Raw genomic sequence first — 22,230 nt, forward strand, 5'->3', positions numbered from 1 at the left:
TGGGTTTAGGCAACATAACTAAGTTGTTTTGTTACTTAAAATGCATATGTGCAGTAGGTTCACTTTGGGACACACGGGGTCGAACACCAGTCTCGTGGATTTGAAAGTCCTGTGTTGAAATGTGCAAATGTTTGTCAGTTTAACATGTTTGGTTTATGTATATTTTCTCTTAAGCTCACAAACGTCTATATCTATCTGATGGAAGATCACCGGCAAAACGCGTGATGGTGACATTCGAATAAAATGTCATGTATCACAAGGTCCTGCTGCCCATTTCAGAATAATTCATTTGTTATTGCCGGCCGTGGTTTTCTCCCTCCATCCTTTCCCCCTCTTTCATATCTGTCCTTCTGGCCTGTTGCTAGGGAACAATACAGACTCTGTTTCCATTCTGGTCTGTTTTCTGGGATGCACAAGGAATAACACACAGGTTTTGCGGGGGGGGGGGGATCAGGGTCACCAGCTACTGCGACCCAATCTGAGCCGCAGTCATTTTAATGACTGGGTCTGCATGGGGTTAGGAAGATGAGGCTCCTCACAGACTGAAGAGGCTCATCACGCAGCATTACAATAAAGCTCCAGCTTAGCATATCATCCCACTCGGGGTGCTGCATTGTTGGAGTCGGGGATGAAAACCACCACGGTTGCTTGATTATCTCGTTCATCAGGGCCAAGCTTCCTGCCCGAGGACACAGCAGTGCTTTCAGTTAAGATGTCAGAATACAGGCATTCAAAACCAAAACACAAGCATGAAAGGAAAGTCAAGTTAAGGATATACTTGAACATTTTAAAAGTTGTATGGAGCAAACGTCAATGGAGAACAGTTAGTCTACAAGTTCAGATCTTTAAATTTCAGTGAATAATCATGTCTGTCAAGTGAATAAAAAGTAATGGAAATATGAGAAGTGATAGCCAGATGTTTCAGACAGACGACATCAAATGACCATTTGCTAAACCCCTCCCTCAAACTGATTGTCCAATCATGGCTTAGGTTTGGATTTCTAGTGTACAAGGGGTTTTACTGTAATGACACCAAACATTACTGTCAAGGGTTTCATGGGTGAGTTTTTTTACTTTATATTTTAGCAACTCCGCCCAAACCTCCACTATTGGTTGTTCCTTAGCATGATATCCTTTTCTGTAAGATGGAGTTTTACCGTCAGCATCATCTCATGCTAGCTAGCAACAGCTGAATAAATCTGCAAGGGATACGTATCATTTCAGTCAGCAACAATCCATGGTCATTTTGTTTTCTACTTGTTAAAATCAAAGAGCCTTTGTTTCCAAAATGAATTTTAAAATGGCAAATCTGCCATTATGTATCAGGAAATGCTTGAAAGGGGTAGCAATGGTAACTAGGGGTTGCAGGGTGAACAGTCAATTAAATTGTGATGTATCCTTTATTCAGGTCTTATTCCTCCAACATGTGTTCTTTGTGTAGCCACCTTTTATAATCCAACAGGTCTGTGATTCAGAGAGACCTGTTGCTGCCTCAAGAGCTCAGAATAGAAACACGGTAGAAATTTCCACAATAGAAGCAGTCAGATCCTTTGAGTGAAGCTTGGGTTTCATAACCTCACAGGCCCCAGGATACCCATTCAGAAACATAAGAGGAATTTTAGACTAAATTTGTGGCTGTCAGCTGAAAAAAAAAAAGATGTAGCTTTTTTCTTCCCCTTTTTTTCATAAATCCCAAAAGCTTGTTTTTGAAAAAATTCTAAGTTTTGATCTGACAGCTCGCTGCAATATGTATTTTTATCTCAGAGGGATTTGTAACCTACTTTTAAAGCCATTGAATGCCACACGGCTTGGATGGTAGAATCCTCTCCGGCACTGGCACTTGTACTTGTCCAACACAAATCCATGGCCGACGATGGGAGTGCACTGGGAGAAGAAAATGCAGAGACAGAAAGAAACAATCAGTGTCGTCACACGAGTTAGTTGCATGTGGACAAAGGAAGAAACGAAAGAAGCTCGAGAGTAAATTACGTGAACATGAAACTCTGGGGGAGACTCAGCCAACGCAGCTTTGTTTTACTTCATGAATCCCAAAGCAAGCGGGAGTAAAACGATGACATTTCTTCTGGTATTTAGAATGTCAAAAGCAGAATGAAATCTCATACGTCACAGCAACAACAATCTGCCTTGTCCATATGACAAAATGTTACATTTGTTTTGTTTTATTATAGTGAGGACAGAAACAAGAAAATACTGTAGATGAATCAAAAATAATTATTAGTCGCAGCCCGACAGTAATAAAAGCAGGCAATTTTATCACCAAGAAATTTAAATGGACCAAGTATCAAGTAAAGGTTGAAATTATAGTCACAACAAAGACACAAACAGCGTGTTGATTGTTGTCTTCACACATTCATTAATATTTTTAGCCTCTCTGCTTCAGAGTATTTTTGAAAATCATCTCAAAAAGCTCCTTGAGTAAATGTGATTTGCTCAGAAAACTATTGTCAAGTTGATTTGCGGGACCCAACGGCGCGATTAGAAGAGTTTACAAATAGAGAAATAAGCTATGGTGTTTTAAACTCTTTATGGTTGAGTACTGCAGGAGTACTGTAGTCAAAACAGTCACAACAAACTGAAGAAGGACGACGGTTCCTGTGTGTTTCCACTGCCGGCTGACGATTACGCTCCTCTGCTGTGGTCTCAGTTAATGAACTTGTTTCAGTCATGTTATTGAGTCTCCTTCATCGTCGACACGCTCCTCCGCAGCGCCAAGCAGAAGAAGCTCCAGTTATAAACACGCGTGGTGTCGGGGGAAATCATAGGGCTTTGCCAAGTAACCGGGAAACTAATTAATATCTAAATTAAGAATTAAGGGGTTGTTTGCAGAATTTAAGTGCATCTGCATAATTCCGGCTTGCGTTGATAACTGTGCGGAGCTACAGTACATGGGCTTACGCACCATCTGGAGCGAAAACACACACCCGCTCTCACTCAGGCACCAGTGTGGATTCTGCACGTCCATGTGAATGCACATATCCCCGTGCTAAAATAAAACTGCAATAAATTTGACATGAACGTTCATAAATAGTGCACGGCGTTGCATGCCTACAATAAAACAGCGTATCTCCTCTGGGACGGCCGCTGTGGAGAACAGCAGGACTGTGTTTGCACTTCATCTGCAACAGTCGCTGCAAGTCTTTTTATTTTTCCAATGTTCAAATAGGAGCCCATGCTGACGGATCGGGGGAAATAAGCTTATTGGCTTTCTTCCTGAGTTACAGGGGGAAATCGATACCTTTCACATGTTTGTGCGCTAAGTACGGGGGGCTTCATGTACAGGCGGCCAGGAGGCAATTAGCTTAGTGTCGCATGAAGTCTGGAGGCAGTGGAAACAGCCAGCTGGCTCTCCTCAGAGATTTAAAAAATAGACATATCAGCACCTCTAAGGCATCTTTTAATGCAACAAGTCATTTTTACTTGTGGATATGAAACACAATACAATACATTGTTGTTTTAGAGGTGCTGTCTGATATATTTTTGCATTTTAATGCTAAGCTTAACTTCTTCCAGCCTCCAGCTATACGAATGCTTCATTCACATAATGATGGGAAGCATGGGATGAACAGGAAAACCTCCCATTGTCACGACAATGTGGGCGTTAATCCAAGATGGTGACCCCCTGCTGCTAGTCGTGTTGCCAGCTCAGACAGTCAGTTTCCAGCCCAACCCCAATTCAATAAAAGTCAGCCCAATGGGAGGAGTTACGGACATGAAGAAATATCTACGCATGTTTGTGTTTTGGTGTTTCAGTGGTACTCTCCTTTCTGTGGCTTTTTGATAAGATTTGTTTTTATGTGTTTTTTTATTTTCCCGAAGTTGAAGAGTTCACGCCGAAGCTTCCTGCTGAACTATGTTTTTCAAAGCTGAAACAAACTCCAAAATCTCTGAAGTGGAAGGCAGGAGGGATGAACTTTAGTGGGCATAAATGTCTGAACTGAAGTGGTTGACAAGCAGGCCTGGGAGTTATGGTGGACGTTTCCACATTTTAGCTTCACACCAAGGAGACTTTGCCTCTTGTTTTCTTTTTATGTTGTTTTATGAGGTCTGTGAAATACCTCTTTATTTTCATCTTCATAAGAAATCTATGAATCAGTGTCATTATTATATTTTACATTCACATGCAGCTCGTGCTGTACAGTATGTCTATTTATAAAAAATTGATTCTTTGCACCACAAAGTGAGAGTACATGATTTTGAAGCAGGGTTTTTAAATGTCTTGCATTTACCATGACTGTAAAATCATCCAATACAAACCGATACAACATTGTAAACTTCCTGCAAGGTAACCGCTGAATTCATTCCATTATTATTTACTATGATTCAGCATTATTTTATTTGCTCAGTGACTCTCACCTGCACTGACAAAAGAAACATCATGTTAATAATTTGCTTTAATGATAAATATGCTGGTTGTACCAACAGACCCTAATTTTTAGCCACACCTCTTAATTAAAGTAAAAATAGGCGCACAGTGGATGAGAGCAGCTCTTTTTCCCGAGGAGAGGCAAAGAAGATTCCCTACATTTATGCAAATAAAGACAGATTCCCACATCGTGTATGAAGACCTCTCTCTCTCCACAGTAGACATGAATAAAATTAAAGAGCTACAAATTGCCACAACAGTGTCAAACACACACACACACACACACACACACACACACACACACACACACACACACACACACAGGGTAGGTGTTTCAGCTTGATAAATCACATTTTCTTGTGGGCAGATGAGTCATGTTTCGTGGTTTTGGAGTTTCTTAGTTCAAAACATGAATTGAAGACCCTGCTAGCATTAAACAAAAAACAGAAGGCGAGTGCACAGCGAGCTCCAGCTCTTCAACTGCTGAGTCGTGTGTGTTTATCTGTCTCCTCTCTCAGGAGATACGCATACCTCTAAAGTCTACAAAAAGCAGGAAGGGGCACTGATTAAAGCTAGAGCCCGATCGTATTTTATCCCTCCAAACGAGAATGAACCTGGATCTCGGCCAGGATGTTTCTACCTCTGAGCGGAGGAGCAGGTGGCGAGCCGAGGACTCGGTCTCCCACAGGGTCTATACACAGTCGGGGTCCAACTTTGAAACTTTAACATCTGCTGAGCAGGAAAGAAAAGACACATGGATGGATTTATAGATAGAGTACAAGCATGCATATAAAGCACACATATTGTACGGCAAATTGAGGAACGCAACCAACCACACACACACACACACACACACACACACACACACACACCACCAGCAATCGTTACAAACTTACTTTCTGCTTACTCCAAAGGAAGTGGATTCTCATTAAGATGAGACATACCCAGGGACACTGAGGTGGGCAAGGATGAAATATGATGCTTATTTTAGACTGTTATTGGGCTGTGTGCATCCGAAATGTTGCATTCATTAAACCTGTCTGCATCACAGCTGAAGCAGCTTTCGGTATCCCGGGTGCATTTTAAAGCGCAGCAAATAAAGAGTGGAAGAAATAAGTGCCCATGACGTTAATATCCCCGCTAATTTCCAACCTCGTGTGAGAGTGGAAGATTGTTTCCGACCTACCTACAGTACCTGAGTCCATACATCTCTCAGAACTAGTTCAAGTACAGATCCCGGGAGTGTGATGCAGAAAACATGCATGTCACACAGGGGATTGACAAGGACCATCAAAACTAGATTAATGTCACCTAATACCCCTGAACTGCCTCGCTAGCACACCGCTCAATATGGCGTCTATCGCCAGCACTGCTTTTCTCCAGCAAATTATACACAGTGGCTCCACAACACACACACGCACACACACACACACACACACACACACACACACACACACACACACACACACACACACACTGAAAGGCAGGGGGTTTAGCGGTGCCAAGGCCAGCCTCGCTTTTCCTCAGCCACCATGAAAGGGCTATGAAACGGTCGTTTGACGTGTCTCAGCTTGATGGATCACCTTAATCAGACCGCAGGCTGAAAGTGAAAAAGTATTTTATAATTCCACCTTACTCTGAATGCAGGGGGGGCTTCTAATTTCCACTTTCACCCCCCCCTCCCCACACACACACACACACACACACACCACTTGGCTGACAGGGTTCAAGGTTGCATTGTCAATCACAGAAAGTGCAAATGTCTTATCTTGTAAGAAGGACAGCCTGAGGAGAGGAGGGAGTTTTATTACAGTCGAGACCCGATCCTTCATTTTCTCGAACCTTATGATAGTATAGTTTAATCAATGGCACTTGATCATTCGGACTTTTGTTCTTGTTTGACAATAATTTGACTGCGGTTAAGGTTTTTGATTGTAATGTTATAGCTGGTATTCATATGTTGGGCATGTGTTGGTCCATTTTTCTGTTTAATTGTCAGTGTGAGAGAGATTGTGTAATGGTGTTGAATGGAACTGAATGTCTGGTTTTGTTCTGTGTGCTTTTCCAGGTACTGCAGATAGATTTATACTTTTTCTGAATAAGTCCTTAAAGACTTATAATAATAAAAATGCTAATTTTGAGGAGAAAGAAATGAGTGAGGGTTTTATGCATTACAGCACCGGCCTTTTATTTATTGAGCTAAGCATTTAAGTGTTATTTTTGTGAATCTGAGTGCAAGCAAACATGAAAAGGGAAGAAATGAACCATTTTGTTTCCTTTCATTCATTTGACATGACATTAATTTGCCAATTTTTGTTTGTAAGAGCATTTGTGTTGTTTTGTGTTTGCCAATCATCACCGTGCAACAATGCAGCAGAGGGTCACGTTTTGTACCGGCGATCAAAGACGTGCTAATTTAAATTGTGGTTTAAGAGTTGTTTTTAAAGTCGACTTACAAACACCCTGTACAACCAGCAATGTCATCCGTTGTTGTTGGCAGTTTTATTGCCATATTCCAACGTGGCATCATGACTTTTTGTGGTGTGTTATCTGTTCGAGCTATCCGCGTGTATGTGTACGTTCTGAGCGAAACGACCCATCACATCCGCGTCTATGTAAACGCCCTTTAGGGTTAGGGTTAGGGTTCAGCGTTGATAACGCACCATAATGGCATACGAGTTGGCGTGTCATACATACGCCACTTCATGAGATCAGTCTGCATATTGTCACTATTTTTTTAAGTAGCTATAGCTTTGTAGAAAAGTGACATACCTATTCTATATTTTTTCTCTATCTCTGGGGGAAAAAAACACGTTTTGGATCACTGAACAAATGGAGAATACGAAAAGTGATTCAAAGGTGCAGAACCAAGCTAAGTGAAAATTGTGTTACTGCATTTGCACAGCACAACAATAGTCCGGTGGCTGCATTACATTATTGTGTGAAGAGGCTGGCGTCAATTCTCACTATTCTATGATGGACTTTAATACTTAATAGTAATTAGTTTTGCAATATCAGTAAATTGTGGCTCCACCCTAGATATCTCTAAGATAAAATATCACACTACAAGTTAGACCTAGCTGTTTTAAAGATAGTCTTTTGAAAAAGTTTGTAAAGTTTACCTTCAATCGTAAACTATACAAATACTGAAATATTAAAACCACAATCGGAACATAACAGCCCTATAAAAGCCAGCGAGCACCTGGTTATTTGTCTAACGAATCCAAAACCACAAGTTTTAGCATAACAACACTCTTGATTCTATCACGCAAGGTGTAAAACATACTTCATGTGAGTGAAGCAGCGTGAAATCTAATAACAAATAATCCGTAACTCTCACATTGAGGGCCCTCATGTTTGGACTGCAGTCTGGGGTACCTGTTTCAGATTTCACGCCGTACAATTTGATAAAAGGCTGTGAACACGACACCAAGATGGGAGTTGGCAAGAGAGGAAGGGGGGGGGGGGGGGGGGGGGGGGGGAGCACTCTGTGTCCCTCAGAGATCTATAAATACACTAAAAAGCATTAAACCCTAAAAGCATTACAATCGCTGTGTCCCCTGGGTGTGGGATCTGCCTGCTGCTATTTCACAAGACTAGCAACCACTGCAACGAAGGATGTCTGAGGAGAGACCTTGGACTTAAGCCTGTCTGGAATTTCTCTATCAAGCTAAGAGGCAGAAACTGCGATATATAGCCGCTTATTGATTGGTGGCTTGTCGCGGTTACAGCGCTGTGACGAGAGATGGAGTCACCAGCCGAGTGCTGCTGTTGGTCTCCCTGCAGTCTGAAAGCACGTAAGCCGAGGGAATACAGGCGATGGGACCGTAAATTCAGGGCTGTGATTTCAAGTAGGAAAATAAATAAATAAATCAAAAATGTTACCACCGTTTGGCTGTGCAGCCTCAGGAAATATGACGGGAGCGAAATGCAAGTCTCACTTGGCATTTTAAGACTTATGAGATGAATCGTCAGTTTTCCCACACAGACATCTGGGTGGGTGGTCCCCGAGTCCCTATATGGACTCGACTGGGAGGCCTCGTTCAATTAAGATCCAACTGCTGCTAGCAACTTGACAGGCTCTTACATTTGGCCGTGGCAGCCGCCGAGCTGCAGGCAACAGATTAGAGAGTGAATGGTGTTTCTCTGTGGAGGATGAATCCTCCCAAACGACTGTCGCTCTCTGCTGTCACTCCTCATCCCCGCCTCGTCCTTCCACTCTCCTTCCCCACTTCATGCCACAATGCATGAGTCATCAGCCTCATCAAAGATCCAAAGAAGAATTATGCCAGATTTGACGGAAAATACAACAAAGCACATGCACCTACAGTTTTGTTTTTAAAATACATTATAAATAATTGCCTAATGGCGTTTTTATTGATGGGATACTGTTAGAGTTAGATAAGTGCAGTGTGTATTTTTCAGAAAGCAAGCATTGAAGGGCCACAATTAAAGCAGCACATTTTTTCAGCAAGGGGTTCCTAACTCTAGAGTGGTGGAATTCTCTTTTTAGATTTTCCTAATTAGAATTTCAGATGTGAAAAATGATCTATATAATTCTGTGTATCCGACTCAAACGCTACATGTTTCCTTCCTATCAGCGATCTAATTGTTCTTCGTGCAGCAGAAGAGCGGCACTTTTCGAATCACATCAATAACTAACAGATTACCGTCAAGTGAAGTTGATGTCTGTAAACTTTGACTTATTCACTAACCCCATAAAAGCTGAGCGGTTATCTTTCTCACCGAGTGTTTTATTACGGAACGGAGAGCTATTGCCAAATTCCTTTTTTAATCAAAAACTGTTTATGGTCAGTGCATCAGTTTTGAGCAGAGCTGAGCAGAATTCAAGATGAAATGTGTGGTATTTTATCCTCGATGGATGTGGTTTTCATATAACAAAGGTTAACAAAAGTCCAGCGATACATTTCCAATGGTAAATAGTGCTGCTCTGCTTTCACCTGGACTGTTTATTCACCTTGTGTCTTGCAGCCTAACTGTCTAAATGTACAGTAGAAGAACGAATGGCCCAGAATAACTACATACGTCTTTTTTGTTGGATGCTTTCACCATCCACCTTGCAGCGGCATGCATGTTTTGTGGGCCGATTTGTAAAGAAAGATTTTTATAGTGCGCGACTCTGTGTGAGACTTATTGTCACTGTCATGGTGGAGTGTAAGTGCTCTGTTATGTGTTCACCACAGCCCCCAAAAGAGAAACGTTGTTTTGAATTTATCTATATTTTCACAGCTGCGCAGTAAAGCTTGCTGCATTAATTTTAGTTTATTTACCTACGTTTGACCTTTCTTTTTTTGTTAAATGCAGCTTTGAATATAAACACGAATAGTTTCTTTGATGATGAAAAAGAAAAGAGAAAAACCCCCATAAACACACACACACACTCACGAGTGTTGCCAATCGGTATATAGATGCAGGAAGTGTTGTAACACTTCAACCCAGCTTTAGTTGCAGAGCTTCAAACTCCCCGAGGAGAGACGGCAAGCCTCTGGCAGAACAAAACAGAAAGAGGAGTGAACTGGGAAAAGACAGCGGAAATTGTTATTTTCTTTCTCCTCTGGTCCTCAAGTCACCTTTTTTTCTTTTTTTTTTTAACCTCCAAGAGATAAGGCAGGTAGAAAAAGAGGTCCTGCAAGTGTCTGCTTTATATATATATATATATATATATATATATATATATATATATAGAACCCAGCATATTCCATCAACCTTAACATCCACTATGCAAACATTCAGGCTTTTGCAGTGCCTTATTGGAGATCCCTTTCCTTACATTCAGTATTTATACTGACTTTAAGACTTTTGAAGCTTAAATCCTCTTCCTTCTCAGCAATGTGCCAGAGACGATAAGGACAGCAAAAACACACACACAGCAACGCAGAAACAAATATTTAATTTACGCCCCCTTTTTTTCCCACCCTACACAGTCTGAGACCGCAGTGCCGGGTTTCTTGCAGCGTAGCAGAGCAGGGGCCACATGTGTCCAGGTAATTAATTTTTTAAGAATGCAGGGACTTGCATCACTATAAACAGTAGCTGAGCTGCAGCTAGAAATAATGTCGCTGCTCTTTCCTTTTCCAGACTGGGGTTATCCATGTCTGTTGCGGCAGCCTTTTAAAGCAGCAAGAAGGTGAAGATATCTCAATAATAACTTCAAAATATGATTTAATGGGTTAGGCTGGCAAATGCAGAGCAGGGGACGTGTAGACAGATGGATGGACAATTTTTGGCTCGTCTTCCTGGCCTCCTCAGAGGAGTTAATTGACTTTGACGGAGAAGGGAAGCAAGTGGGTAAACGAGAGATGAGGATGGAGTGAAGGCCAAAGATGGAGAGAGAGATGTTTGGGAATGTGTAAATGGCCATGGAAACGGGAACTGTGTGGAAAAGAGCAGGAGGAGGAAGTGTAGCCGATTGAGGAGCGAGAGAGAGGGGGCAACCCTCCTTGGCTGTCACAGCAGTTTACACTCATTAGCAGAGCTCTGCCTTTGAAGCCCTTTATCTCCAGCGGCACGTTTCACAGGACGGGCTGACAGAAAACACACGCACACTGATGCTAACTTACATTTAAGAAGCACAGACAAAGAAGAAAAGAATCCCATAATACCCCCACTCAGACGCATGCAGTCACAAATCAAGCACGCTAATATTCCCATTCTCGTAGTCTTCGTCTAATTATATAAGCAGGGGCTCCTTACGTAAGACGCCTCCCCTACGACTGACTATCCATAATGCATGAAGTCTTGTATTTGGTTCATGGTGACACATCCTACCTTCCTCCACAGCCTCGCTGTATCTGGGCAGAGCAGAAAAAAAGGCGAAGAAGAAGTAGAAGAAGAAGAAGCGCTCAGAAGCTGAGCTAAAGGATGCTCATCCATATACCTTAACTTTAATTATTTATACCACTACTTTTGTTTGAAACCAGCTAAATTGAACCCCAAGTTCCAAATTCTGCATGTCCTTTTAGCTCTGTGGAGCACTTGAGCTTCTGTTAATCTACAGTAGAAAGAAATTAACTATTGCAGGTTTGGGTGCCAATAATGATCCTCAGTATCTTGTAAGAAAAGAAGTTTCATTCACGTGAAACATACAGTTTGAGAGATACATTGCCAGACCTTTCCAAATCTCCTCTGGTTTCACTAAACCACCTTTATAAAAAAGAAAAGGACACAAAAAAAACAAAACTATTCTCCATCACATGTGATGAACGGAGTTCCCCATGCACACCTACATCCTGACTGCAGCGACCCCGGGTTCGAGTCCGACCTGCAGCCGTTCGCTTCACATCCCTCCCCCCTCCTCTCACTCTAACATGGCCCTCTCCATCCATTAAGGCAAAATGTCCCAAAATAAAATAAACAAGAGTTTAAAACTGCCTTGTAAACGGTTACAAACTGAGCCATTAGGCCGACGTCATAGTAACAATGAGAAGCACAACATAGCGGTAATGCTCTGCGCTGTCACATTACTAGAGTCTGTCTCGTATTATGTTTTCCTGTGAGACAGAGCCCCAGGGTGTGTTTGTTCTCAGTGGAGAAAAGCAATGAGCCTCACAGTGACTTTCCACAGCCCAGCACCAAAAAAACTGTATTTAGTGAGATTTAGTAATGAACTGCTTTCTATTAGAGGCTCTGGGACAAAAGGGAAATCATTTCTACTTGGTCTGTGATAGCAAGCCAATAAACAACAACTTTATTTTCCTCTTATTATAGTCTTACCTACATGCAGTACTTTAGTGATGGACTGGGATTTATTCTTTTAGCAGCCAAATCATGTTTTCCTGGAAGCTCTCGACTGCACTGTTTCCAGACAAGAAAGATTGAGTTAAAGTCTCAAAAGTACTACACTGAAATTGTGGGTAACAGGCTGACTGAACAACAGCAATAGGCAATTGATTACAGCAATTAGGAACAAGCTGAGGAAAGAAATGAAAAGAGTGAATTATTGAGATGGAAATGGCACAAAAGGAAAAATGACGGAGGAGACAGAGACAAGATACGGAACGTTTTACATCCTAAATTTAAACCAAATTGCACTGTGATCACGAGGCAAACAAACAGCTTGTATGTCATCTCGGTGAGGAGCGTTCACGCCACTCAATAATCTATAGATTCACTTACTTTTTCAAAGTGATTTGTCTTTGTTGCACTTCCACTTTACTGTGCTGATTGTCACCTCCCTTCATATAACAGTGATTTAAGTGACAGTCTGGAGATATTACAGTGGCTCAAACAGCATCAGCAGACTCGAGATGGAACCATATCTGCCTCACTGGAACTATATTTTCCTTTTTTATGTGTTTCCAGCGACACTTACAGCGTGGCTCTCTGGACGGTAGTGTTAGTCTCCGGGTTGGCCCACCACTTTGGTTCAGATTGGAATGTCAACTATTGGACGGATTGTCACTCAATTAGTTACAGACGTTCGTGGTCTCCAGAGGATGGATCGTAATGACTTTGATGTTGACGGCATTACTTTATTAAATTAAAATTGAGAGCAGAAACGGATAGATCTCATTGGTCATTACTTATCCCCTCTAATAAAATATTTGTAATTCATATTTCTTGCTTCCTGTATTTGAAACAGAATCCAAATAACACTGCTGATTCAAGATGGCACTGAATCATTGACTGCCGTTTGGCCAAATATGGCGTGTCAAGGAGAGTCGCCGTCGTCGTCGGAGACTAATGAATGGTAAGCTCCGTTATGATCCGCCTGAAAATCTGTTCTCACATCGTTTCATGTTGAGGTTTAATTTTATTCCCTGTATGCAAATGTAAACTTTAGCATAAAGAGAGTAGAAGGAAAATCCCATGCACACGCTGTGCATACTAAAGTACCTCGTTTGAACCAAAATACACTTGCACACACATGCCTTGTATAAGTGAGAGTGGGCTTAGATGGACGGGCTAGAATAACCTTGGTAACTACAAGGCTGTCTCTGCCACCACTGTGATGACACACCACCTGCTCTCACACATAGCTGTACAGAAGAACTACAGTACTATAATCAGCACCATGCAGGTTTAACCAGACATGAGAGAGTTGCTTATAAAAACACAGAGGCACAACAGATCTAGACGGATACGAAGACAGAGTTTCCTCTGTAGTCCCCCCCCACCCCACCCCATGACGGACCGAAAAAAGGGGGTTGAGGCACGCGGACAAAGAGCATGGTCAATTATTCACCGCATCTTGCAGCAATCCATTACACTACATTTATTATACATCATGTGGCCAGCGACATGCCACGCAAGCCTGAGCAGCCACTCTCTCCTGTAAGAGAGGCTTCCTGCAATACATCACATAAAACTAACGCATTGGCATTGACATGAGTGAGGCGGCGTACGCACAGCCGAGCCCACACACTGACAAAGGCACGCACGCACACACACACACACACACACACACACACACGCACACACACACACACACGCACACAAACAGCACACAGGCACTCTAATAGATCCAAACATGATGTATGGCTGCTGCCAGTTCCATCACAGCGGTCACACAGGTACAAGCACTATACCACGGAGAAGACACTTACACACACGTATCACCACCACCGACAATCATCATCACGCTGCAGCGCACTCACTAATGTCTGCACACGCTGTCTGGAGTTTTGTCTTTTCAGACCACCATGTGAGAACAGTCTCTCTGTGGCTCTATCAGTGGTATTGTCACCACTTTGGTCCAGAATGTATAAATATCTATTCAACTATTGAACCGCTTGCTATGAAATTCCATGTGGGCATTCATGGTCCCCGGAGGATAAACCTATATGTACTGATCATCCCCTGACTTTTCCTTTTTTGTGTGTGAAATGTCTCAACAATTATTAGATGATTGCAATGAATTTTAGTATCGGTGTCCATGGTACTCAAAGGATGAATCCTAACTGCTTTGGTGATCTACACTAGCGCCACCATGAGGTTGACAATAGTGAGATTTTGCCATGAAATGTGATTCAGACATTCATCTAGCTTCGCCATCAGGTTACTTTTAATTTGTCGCATACTTTGGTTCATGAACGAATAACTGAAAAATAATATTCCTATTCATTGTCATTCTAAGGGTGTTGGCATTTTTACGTTTTCCTTTAGCTCAAGACCATCAAGTCTTCTATCTCATGAACGTTTTAAAGATATAAGGCTACGTTTCATACACTGTGGCTGAGTTCCCGTTTTGGTCGCTTTACAGTTAATAAGCCAAGGACACAATAATGGGAGTATGGAGGAAATGATGAACAACACTAATCACCATCAGGAAAGGCTCTTCAAATGCCTCCTTCAAGTCCTCACACTTTGGTATGACACAGCTGTTGATGATCTTTTTCATTTTGATTGCTTTATCACAGCATTTGATTGCATTTTCAAGGAAATAATGATCAGACTGAAGGTCGCATGGGTGAACAAATGTTTGAACCAGACAGTGAAATACATTCCCTTCATTTACAGCAAACCAGAATGACAAAAAGTGAAAAGCATTTTCTGTCATTGCCAAGCAGACTCACTTCCATACTGGTGAGATTACACCGGTGAGTCCCGGCAAACCAGCCGCTGTTGGAGCACTGGTCAATGTCCACATCCTGCAGGTTCACATCCACACGAACCACACCCCTGCCAGAGAGAGAGGAAAGAAGAAGAACAGGAAGGAATGATGAGTCGAGCTGGGAGAAATAGTGAGGGAAATCACTCGAGAAAACGCTGCAAAGATAGGAATCACAGAGAGAAGAAAGATTAAAAAGAGATGGAAATCATAAGGAGGCAAAATTACATTTGGGGGAGGGGGTGCAGCAAAGAATTAAGTCGAAATTGAAGATACAGAATTTGTGGATTGGGATAAATGATTAAAAAAAGCATTGGCAGTAGAAATGAGACATTCGAGAAAGAGGGAAGACAGAAATGTGCTAAATGTGACAAAACAGTAGGAGGTCAAGCAAATCGTTGTGAGAAGGAGGAGGGTGGAGGAAGTGGAGGCAGAAAAGGCCAGAATGAGAGAGAAGAAAATTAAAAAGAACAGGTGGAGCGACACTCAGGGGAAGAAAGGTCAACGGTGGACGAAGCAGAGAGAGGGAGGGCAGTAATAGAATTAATGAAATAGTTTGAAAGTGGGAAATAAATTAAGAGTGATGGAAATAAAACGGGACGGAAGGGAGATAAAGAGAAAGAAAAAGGGAAACGAGTCATGCCACTCCTGGCCAGTCAAGAGAAATGCAGAGATTGTTTTTTCATACTCTTCATTCTTAAACCTCCTTTAATAATATATGCTGAACAACCATACTCCATTAGCAGATTTATCATCAAGACAATATTTGGATGCTGTTGGTGGTGTTGTGTTATGGGTGTGGGGAGATGGACGTGTGTCGCAATCGTTGCCGAAGGAACTGAATATTTGCGCCAGCTGGCTGTAAATCTCTCTGACGGGCTGTTTTCGGTGAAAGGACCAGTGTTGGTAATAACAGCGTTATTTCTTTCAGGACCCTGATTAACTAACTGTACACTACCTGACAAACACCAAAAAGGAGGAGTGGCAACTAACTGGTGGGCATAGTGGAGCATGTAGCATCCTTAGTCGTATGTTTTACCTAGGAGTTGGTGGAGACCAAAACAGAGCTAAAAGCAGAGGAAATATGGGACTTGTGTTCAAATTAAATTAATATTGTTGCTTTCTGGTGGCTGTTCTGGACTGCATTATACAGAGAGGTGTTTCTGTTTTTTTTTTCATACCCGCAATGATATATAGTAAATGGGGTGGACAAAATAATAGAAACACCTGTCCTCTAACACGATACACATGAAAAGCACAACAAATCACAGCCTCTGCAATGATTACCAGGTTGAATCAACTAAAACTGAACATTACAACCTTCATGGGCGTGGAAGTTATGGCAGGGCTGTTGTATTAGACCTCATTATTTTAGCAAGATGAACCTAATGAATGGGCTACAGAGTGCAACTTCCTAAAACAGCAGGGCACTGAAGTTTATTGAAAACACAAAGTAAATTTTGCATTTATTGAGGAATATTTTCAGACCCAGATTAATACACACTCAATGTGTGTTACAGTAATGTGTGTTTCCTCATTATTCATCGTGATGAAGGGAACATGTTACCCAGAGCAACTCCGTGGCTCATTAATGTGTTTTTAATAGTTTTTTGGGGGAAAACAATGGAGCTCCATCGCAGAGAAGAATATGATTCATCAGGCCTCCTTTCTTCGAGGAAGTAATTAATTTTTGGTGTGGTGTTGTTGTAAACAATAACAGGTACATGGTTTATTTCCTTAAAGGGCTTGATTTAGTTAGCTGGCCAGCGCTAATTGTTTTTGAAGTAGCTTTCAATGTTTTGTGTTTCAATGTTTTAAAGACAGCAGTCGGACATGCAGTGTGCTCTCTAATGTTTTTGTGTTTCCTCTCCGTTTGTCGACCAACACATCTCTGCCGGGCTTTGGTGCAGCTCAATAACCGGAGACTGCTGGTCTGTGAAGGAGGGAGCTATCACAGATCCACACTGAAGTTTAAATACTGATCAGGGACGTGAACTGAAATACAGCGTTAGAGAAAGACTGGCCCTGGAGCTACCGTAAGTTCACTTCAGCTATAACTCTCTCTCTCTCTCTCTCTCTCTCTCTCTCTCTCTCTCTCTCTCTCTCTCTCTCTCTCTCTCTCTCACCCAGGTATGTAAAGCATGCTTAGTCTTCTTTGATTCATGCTCTCCCAAGAGTTTCCTTAACCATCGTACAAGCTGAACTTTAACACCCACTCTCTCATCTTTCTCGGTCTCATCTGGGGTTTCGGTGGATGGGCTTGACACCCGTTACTTCCATCTGCCTGCTGGTAAGTGGAACAAACAAGCATGGAGAGAGAGAGAGAGGCTTTGGCCATCGGCTCTCTTCAAGTACACAGACGGACAGAAAGAGAGGAAGGCAGACGTGTGACACCTTTGAGCGACGGAACTTGTGTGTGCGCTCCAGTGTTACAGGTCAAGGTTTGACACTCTCGGATCCGTGGACACCACGCAAAGTAACAGAGTAGAATAATATCGTGTTTTAATCTACCAGTTCGTCTTTTCCACCACCTACTGTGCATAACCTTCCACAGCTTTAATTTCCTGCGCTCTATTCGTGCTGTTCCTGTGTAATCCGACCCAAGCTACTGAAGCCGTGGACTTCATAGAGACAGTGTGATTTGCTTCGTGTATCTATTGTCTCAACAAGCCCATCTCCATGACGACTGAGCGCACTCCGACCACCAAGCCAGAACGTGCGGTGTGACTGAGAGCCCTGGAAGAATCTGGCAAAATATAGTTTTATATTGCAAAAGCAGTGCTCGGGAATGTCTTTTCTGCAGCATCATTAATGGGCTTTGATGGCGCACCTTCGTAGCCGAGTGGTCCCAGTGCATGCCCCCATTAGCACGACATCCCGGGTTTGCTTCCAGCTTTGGGGCCTTCGTTGCATGGCTGCTCTATCCTCATAGTCTCCATCTCAACACTGTCAAATCAAGGCAAAAATGCCCCACACAAAAAAAGGACAAGTATCCGACTTTTCTTCACAGTGACTTGTCACAGTCATTTGAACACTCACTCAAAAACCCTCCTGACTGAGCTTGAATAGTCGATTCATTATGAATTAATTCACTGAATTAATATAATAAAACTTTTAACAGGTGCTTAACTGAGCAGATCTTTCATGTTTGATGGTTTCAGACCGGCAGCGAGTCATTTTTTGGAGACAAGCGTGACATCACAGCCAGAAATATGTGATCTGTGATAGCAAATTAAAGCTGTACTGCTTAAGACTCTTAACTGAAGTGAAGTGTCTCACTCACACTCACTGTAGCTTGCTGTGCGACTAAAATTGACGACCATGACCATTGTGATCAAACTGATTCTGTGGTATCTCCACCGTTGTAAAATGTCCAGTTCAGCTCCGGGCCAGATCATGTGCTCCATAAGAGACTGTCCCTGTAGAAGGTGACGCAGATCTTTGTTGGGGACACGTCAGCAGGGTGGATGTCTGCCAACCTGGGGCCCAAATCACTGGCACGACACACAAAGCAACATTTCAGTGTATGTCACCCACATTCATTAGTCCTATTTATTCTCTAGTTGCAGTTAGAGTACATTTTACTGGTTTTTAGATTAGACGTCTCTAAGTGTAAAGTGCACCTGAAATTCAAAGTAGCTTTATATTGCAGTTTGTGATCTTTCATCGAATTGATCTTTTCGGGACACTCTCCGACCAGAGCCTCGAAATCTGAGATCCTTGGGTTAAAATGCACCAAACAAAAAACAAAAAGCACATAAAATCCAACTCGTGTGCATCTCTTCACCAACTCACCCACTGTGTACAGCTTGCAGTATTCATTATGCTCCGGGCTCCAGCAGTAAAGATGCACAGCTGTGCTTTGACAGGCGAGCGTTTTAACTGAGAGAGGTCTATCTTTCTCTGTGAAACCTCTTTTTAAAACATCATCAGGATCCATATTGACACTCACACGTGGGGGACTGAGTCCTGGTTGACTGTTACTTTTGATGTAATGTTTACTGAAAATATACTGAATGGATGTACTTGTAATGTGAAAGTCATTTTAATGCACTTTAACGAAAAGAAATGTGATGTCAGAAAAAAACCGACTAAATAGCCTACAAACTAGTTATTCTCTCTCTTACACACACACACACACACACAGAAATTCGTGAAAACTTGGTCTCACCTGAACTCTGGTGCAGAGTTGCTCGTCAGTCCATAGAAACCCGCGGACAACGTGAGCAGCCAATAGGGCACGAACGCGCCGTGTTCGCACTCCAGGTACGGAGCCGACCACTTGATCTGGTTCTTGTCCAGCAGGTAACTTCCACTCTTGGCGCCCGCCGCTTCCGGGACTCGCCTGTGCGCGAGAGGTCGCCTCCCGTCCCGAAACTCGTTAAACCAGCTGGACTCCGGGCTCCTGCTCCTCAGGTGACGGTGCGCGGAGCCGGACAGGTCCTGCAGCACCACCTCCTTTTCGGCTCTGGTCGCCTGCAGGAACACTTGGGGGCCCGGCGTCGGCGCGTCCGCGTGGAAGGTCACCACCGCCCTGTGGATTTTGGGGTCTCCCTCGAGGATGCTCTGGACGAGCGCGTGGTACCAGTGGGCGTCCCTCCGCGAGACTTGCTCCCGGGACCTGTTGGCCTGCAGGATCACGTTGAGGAAGTTCGTGGCGTGCGCCACCGTGTCCAGGATGCTGTGCAGGGAGTAGTGGGAGGCGACGTGCAGGCCGCCCCGCAGGCTGCTCAGCTCGTACCTCCGCGAGCAGTTGACGTGCCTCAGCGCCGAGGAGTCCCCGCTGTGCAGGAACGCGGTCACCACCCGCGGGAGGTCCTCCTCGATTTTGTGCGCCACCACCGCGCGCTCGGTGGCCGGCACCGGGTAGTAGGTCGGGTGGTGGTGCGGCTCCCTGTTGACGTTTTGGGTGCCGAAGACGGGCGGGTTCTTGTCCTCGCGCTCATTGTCCGACCACTCCACGTAGCCGAAGTTCGATCCCAGCGCGAGTCCCGTTTGCAGGAGCAGCGGCACGAGCAGGAGAGCCATGTGTCCGTACGTTTCACGGGCGCAGAGAAGAAACCGTGGGCACCTGGCGGAGTGTGGCGAGCATAACCAAAGGCGGCGTCTATCTCCTGCTGCTTCTCGTGATTAGAGACACTTTAAGACGCGCGCGGCGGAGAATGTCCTGGATGTCGTACCCATGCTCAATCTGAAAACGACCAAACCATGTCCACTTCTGATCCCGCGCACCTTTGCTCGATCCGTGGTGACGCCGACTTTCCTCCTCTCTCCTATCCTCCGCTTCCCAGTATCGGATCCAAACCTCCTAACTCGTCAAAAACAACAGCGACGCGTCGTCAGCCCGCAATCCATTCATGTGTACCGACGTTAGAACCGAACGGTCTCCTTTTACTCCCTCTCGGAAACATGTGAGGGGAGTTGGATGACGAGGAACGGAGCAAATTGTTCTCGAAGTTCCGTCCCTCCCAATATAACCCTAATAGGCCACCTAGAGTGTCGCCCACCGGTGTGTGTGGTTGTTTCCCACTGCCAGTCTGCCGGAGGTGGGCGGGGCGTGGGAAAGACCGGAGCTGTCCGGTGCTGAAAGTAGCGCCCGTAGGAGGGAAAGCGAGGGTGGGTGGAGGTGGAGGTGGTGGTGGTGGTGCTGGTGGTGGTGAAGGATCGCCTGTCACGAGGATTGAGGAGCAATCTGGTTATTGAAGGTTGCTCTTTTAGATAATCTAATAGAGAACATTGGTCTGAACATATACACGTCTATGTTATACTGCTAAATATACAATATTTATATGTACAGTTTAGGACCCAGAGTATTTTGGATATCTAATTTTAAACCGTGGCTGTTACAATTTTCATCACATTTCTATAAATAATCCCTTCCCTACTCATTTTGCAAGTTGAGTTTTGGTCTATAGAGGGTGTTGTGTGCTGTACAGATTGTGAAGCTTTTTGATGGAAATTTGTGATTCATCTTTGCACACGCGTACACATTTGGGAATTTAACCAGCGACTAAACAACTACATGCAAAACAATTGCCGGAATGCGTGTGAACTTTTTTTCCCTGTTGATTCAAATTTGTTCAGCCATCTGTGTTTTGAAACTTCAGTAAAAAAAAAAATGTTGAAAATGAAAAGGGGAGAAGAACACAGTAGGGTTGCATATCACAGTACACCGATGCTCGTGTTGCTGTCTCAGACCCTTCTGGAGAGTCACACTGTGTTGTCATCTCGTCCTTCACGACTGGGGACCAGATGGAGAAGTAAACACAGCAGTGAGCGATATACTGTAAATGCAGCGATGCTCAGGAGCCAGAGACCAATGTTCACCTTCAGCGGAGATGATGCGGAAATGACAGTGACAGCATGCGGAGAAGTTATGTAATGCATAGCTAGCTACTAATTGTTGTTGAAAGTTTTGGCTCATCCACATGGCAGATGTGACACCTATGTAGCTTCTGTTGCATGATGACAGAAACTTCCCAAAACTATGGGATTATTATTATTGAACTATTCTAGTACAAGTACACAAATGTATGAGGATAGAGGTGTCCTACTTTTGGCCATACCGTGTTTGTTTGTTTATATATATACAAGGAATCTGGAAAGTAAAAAAGATAAACATTTGTGTCACCTGTTTCTTACTCATTCACACTGATGCGCCAGGTTGGACGTCCCACTCTGTGCTGCCTTTCTGTGTTTAGATGCTTCAGGAGTTAATTTGTTGTTAATAATTAAACAAAACAACAACAACAGAAACAGGAAAGCATTGTTTGTCGTGCATGAGACTTTGTGTTCATGCATCCCTCTCTCTGACATTCTCTTCCTGATTGTAAATGGGCGTTGCAGTGTACGGTCCGCCCGGGGTGACTCGCTGGCCGTTGCCATGGCAGTGGAAGTTGACGGCCGCCGAGATCTGGTTATGCTGCCCGCTGCGGCCAGTGATGAGGAAAGTGGCCTGTCTGGCCCTGCAGCACAAGACCTGCAGCATGCAGTCACACACTCACACTGTTCCATCTGTGCCAAATCAGCCCATTTACACATGATGAGGACAGATATTCATATTGGTGCATGAATAACTGGTGGTAGGAAATAAATCAATTAAAAACTCTTTCATTCATTTGGTACATTTGCTGAAATGACTAAGCAGCCCCGGGGCCCTGTAAAAGAAGGAGTGTATGTGGAGGAGATGGTGAATAAGGTGGAGGAAAAGTGGACGACAGAGCGGAGAGAGAGCATCAGACGGAAAGAGACGAGGGACTGTGCGAAATGACTGCTC

At 43.6% G+C, this 22,230-nt stretch overlaps 1 protein-coding gene across 1 annotated transcript in view; it reads right to left on the minus strand.

Annotated features, from left to right (window-relative positions):
• The window catches only part of gpr158b (G protein-coupled receptor 158b), a 48,901-nt gene extending 28,546 nt beyond the window's left edge, over positions 1–20,355 (minus strand). Inside the window, exons 1-3 of the mRNA XM_084008351.1 lie at positions 19,126–20,355; positions 14,920–15,025; positions 1,782–1,884 (exon numbers count right to left, since the gene is read on the minus strand). Of these exons, the coding sequence (XP_083864477.1) occupies positions 1,782–1,884; positions 14,920–15,025; positions 19,126–19,982 (1,066 nt within the window). The 5' untranslated portion in view covers positions 19,983–20,355. The remainder of the gene's footprint in view (positions 1–1,781; positions 1,885–14,919; positions 15,026–19,125) is intronic.
• Between the last annotated feature and the right edge of the window lie 1,875 nt (positions 20,356–22,230).

Source organism: Eutrigla gurnardus (genome assembly GCF_963514095.1).
Source record: "Eutrigla gurnardus genome assembly, chromosome: 4".
In the NCBI taxonomy this organism is placed as follows: Eukaryota; Metazoa; Chordata; class Actinopteri; order Perciformes; family Triglidae; genus Eutrigla; species Eutrigla gurnardus.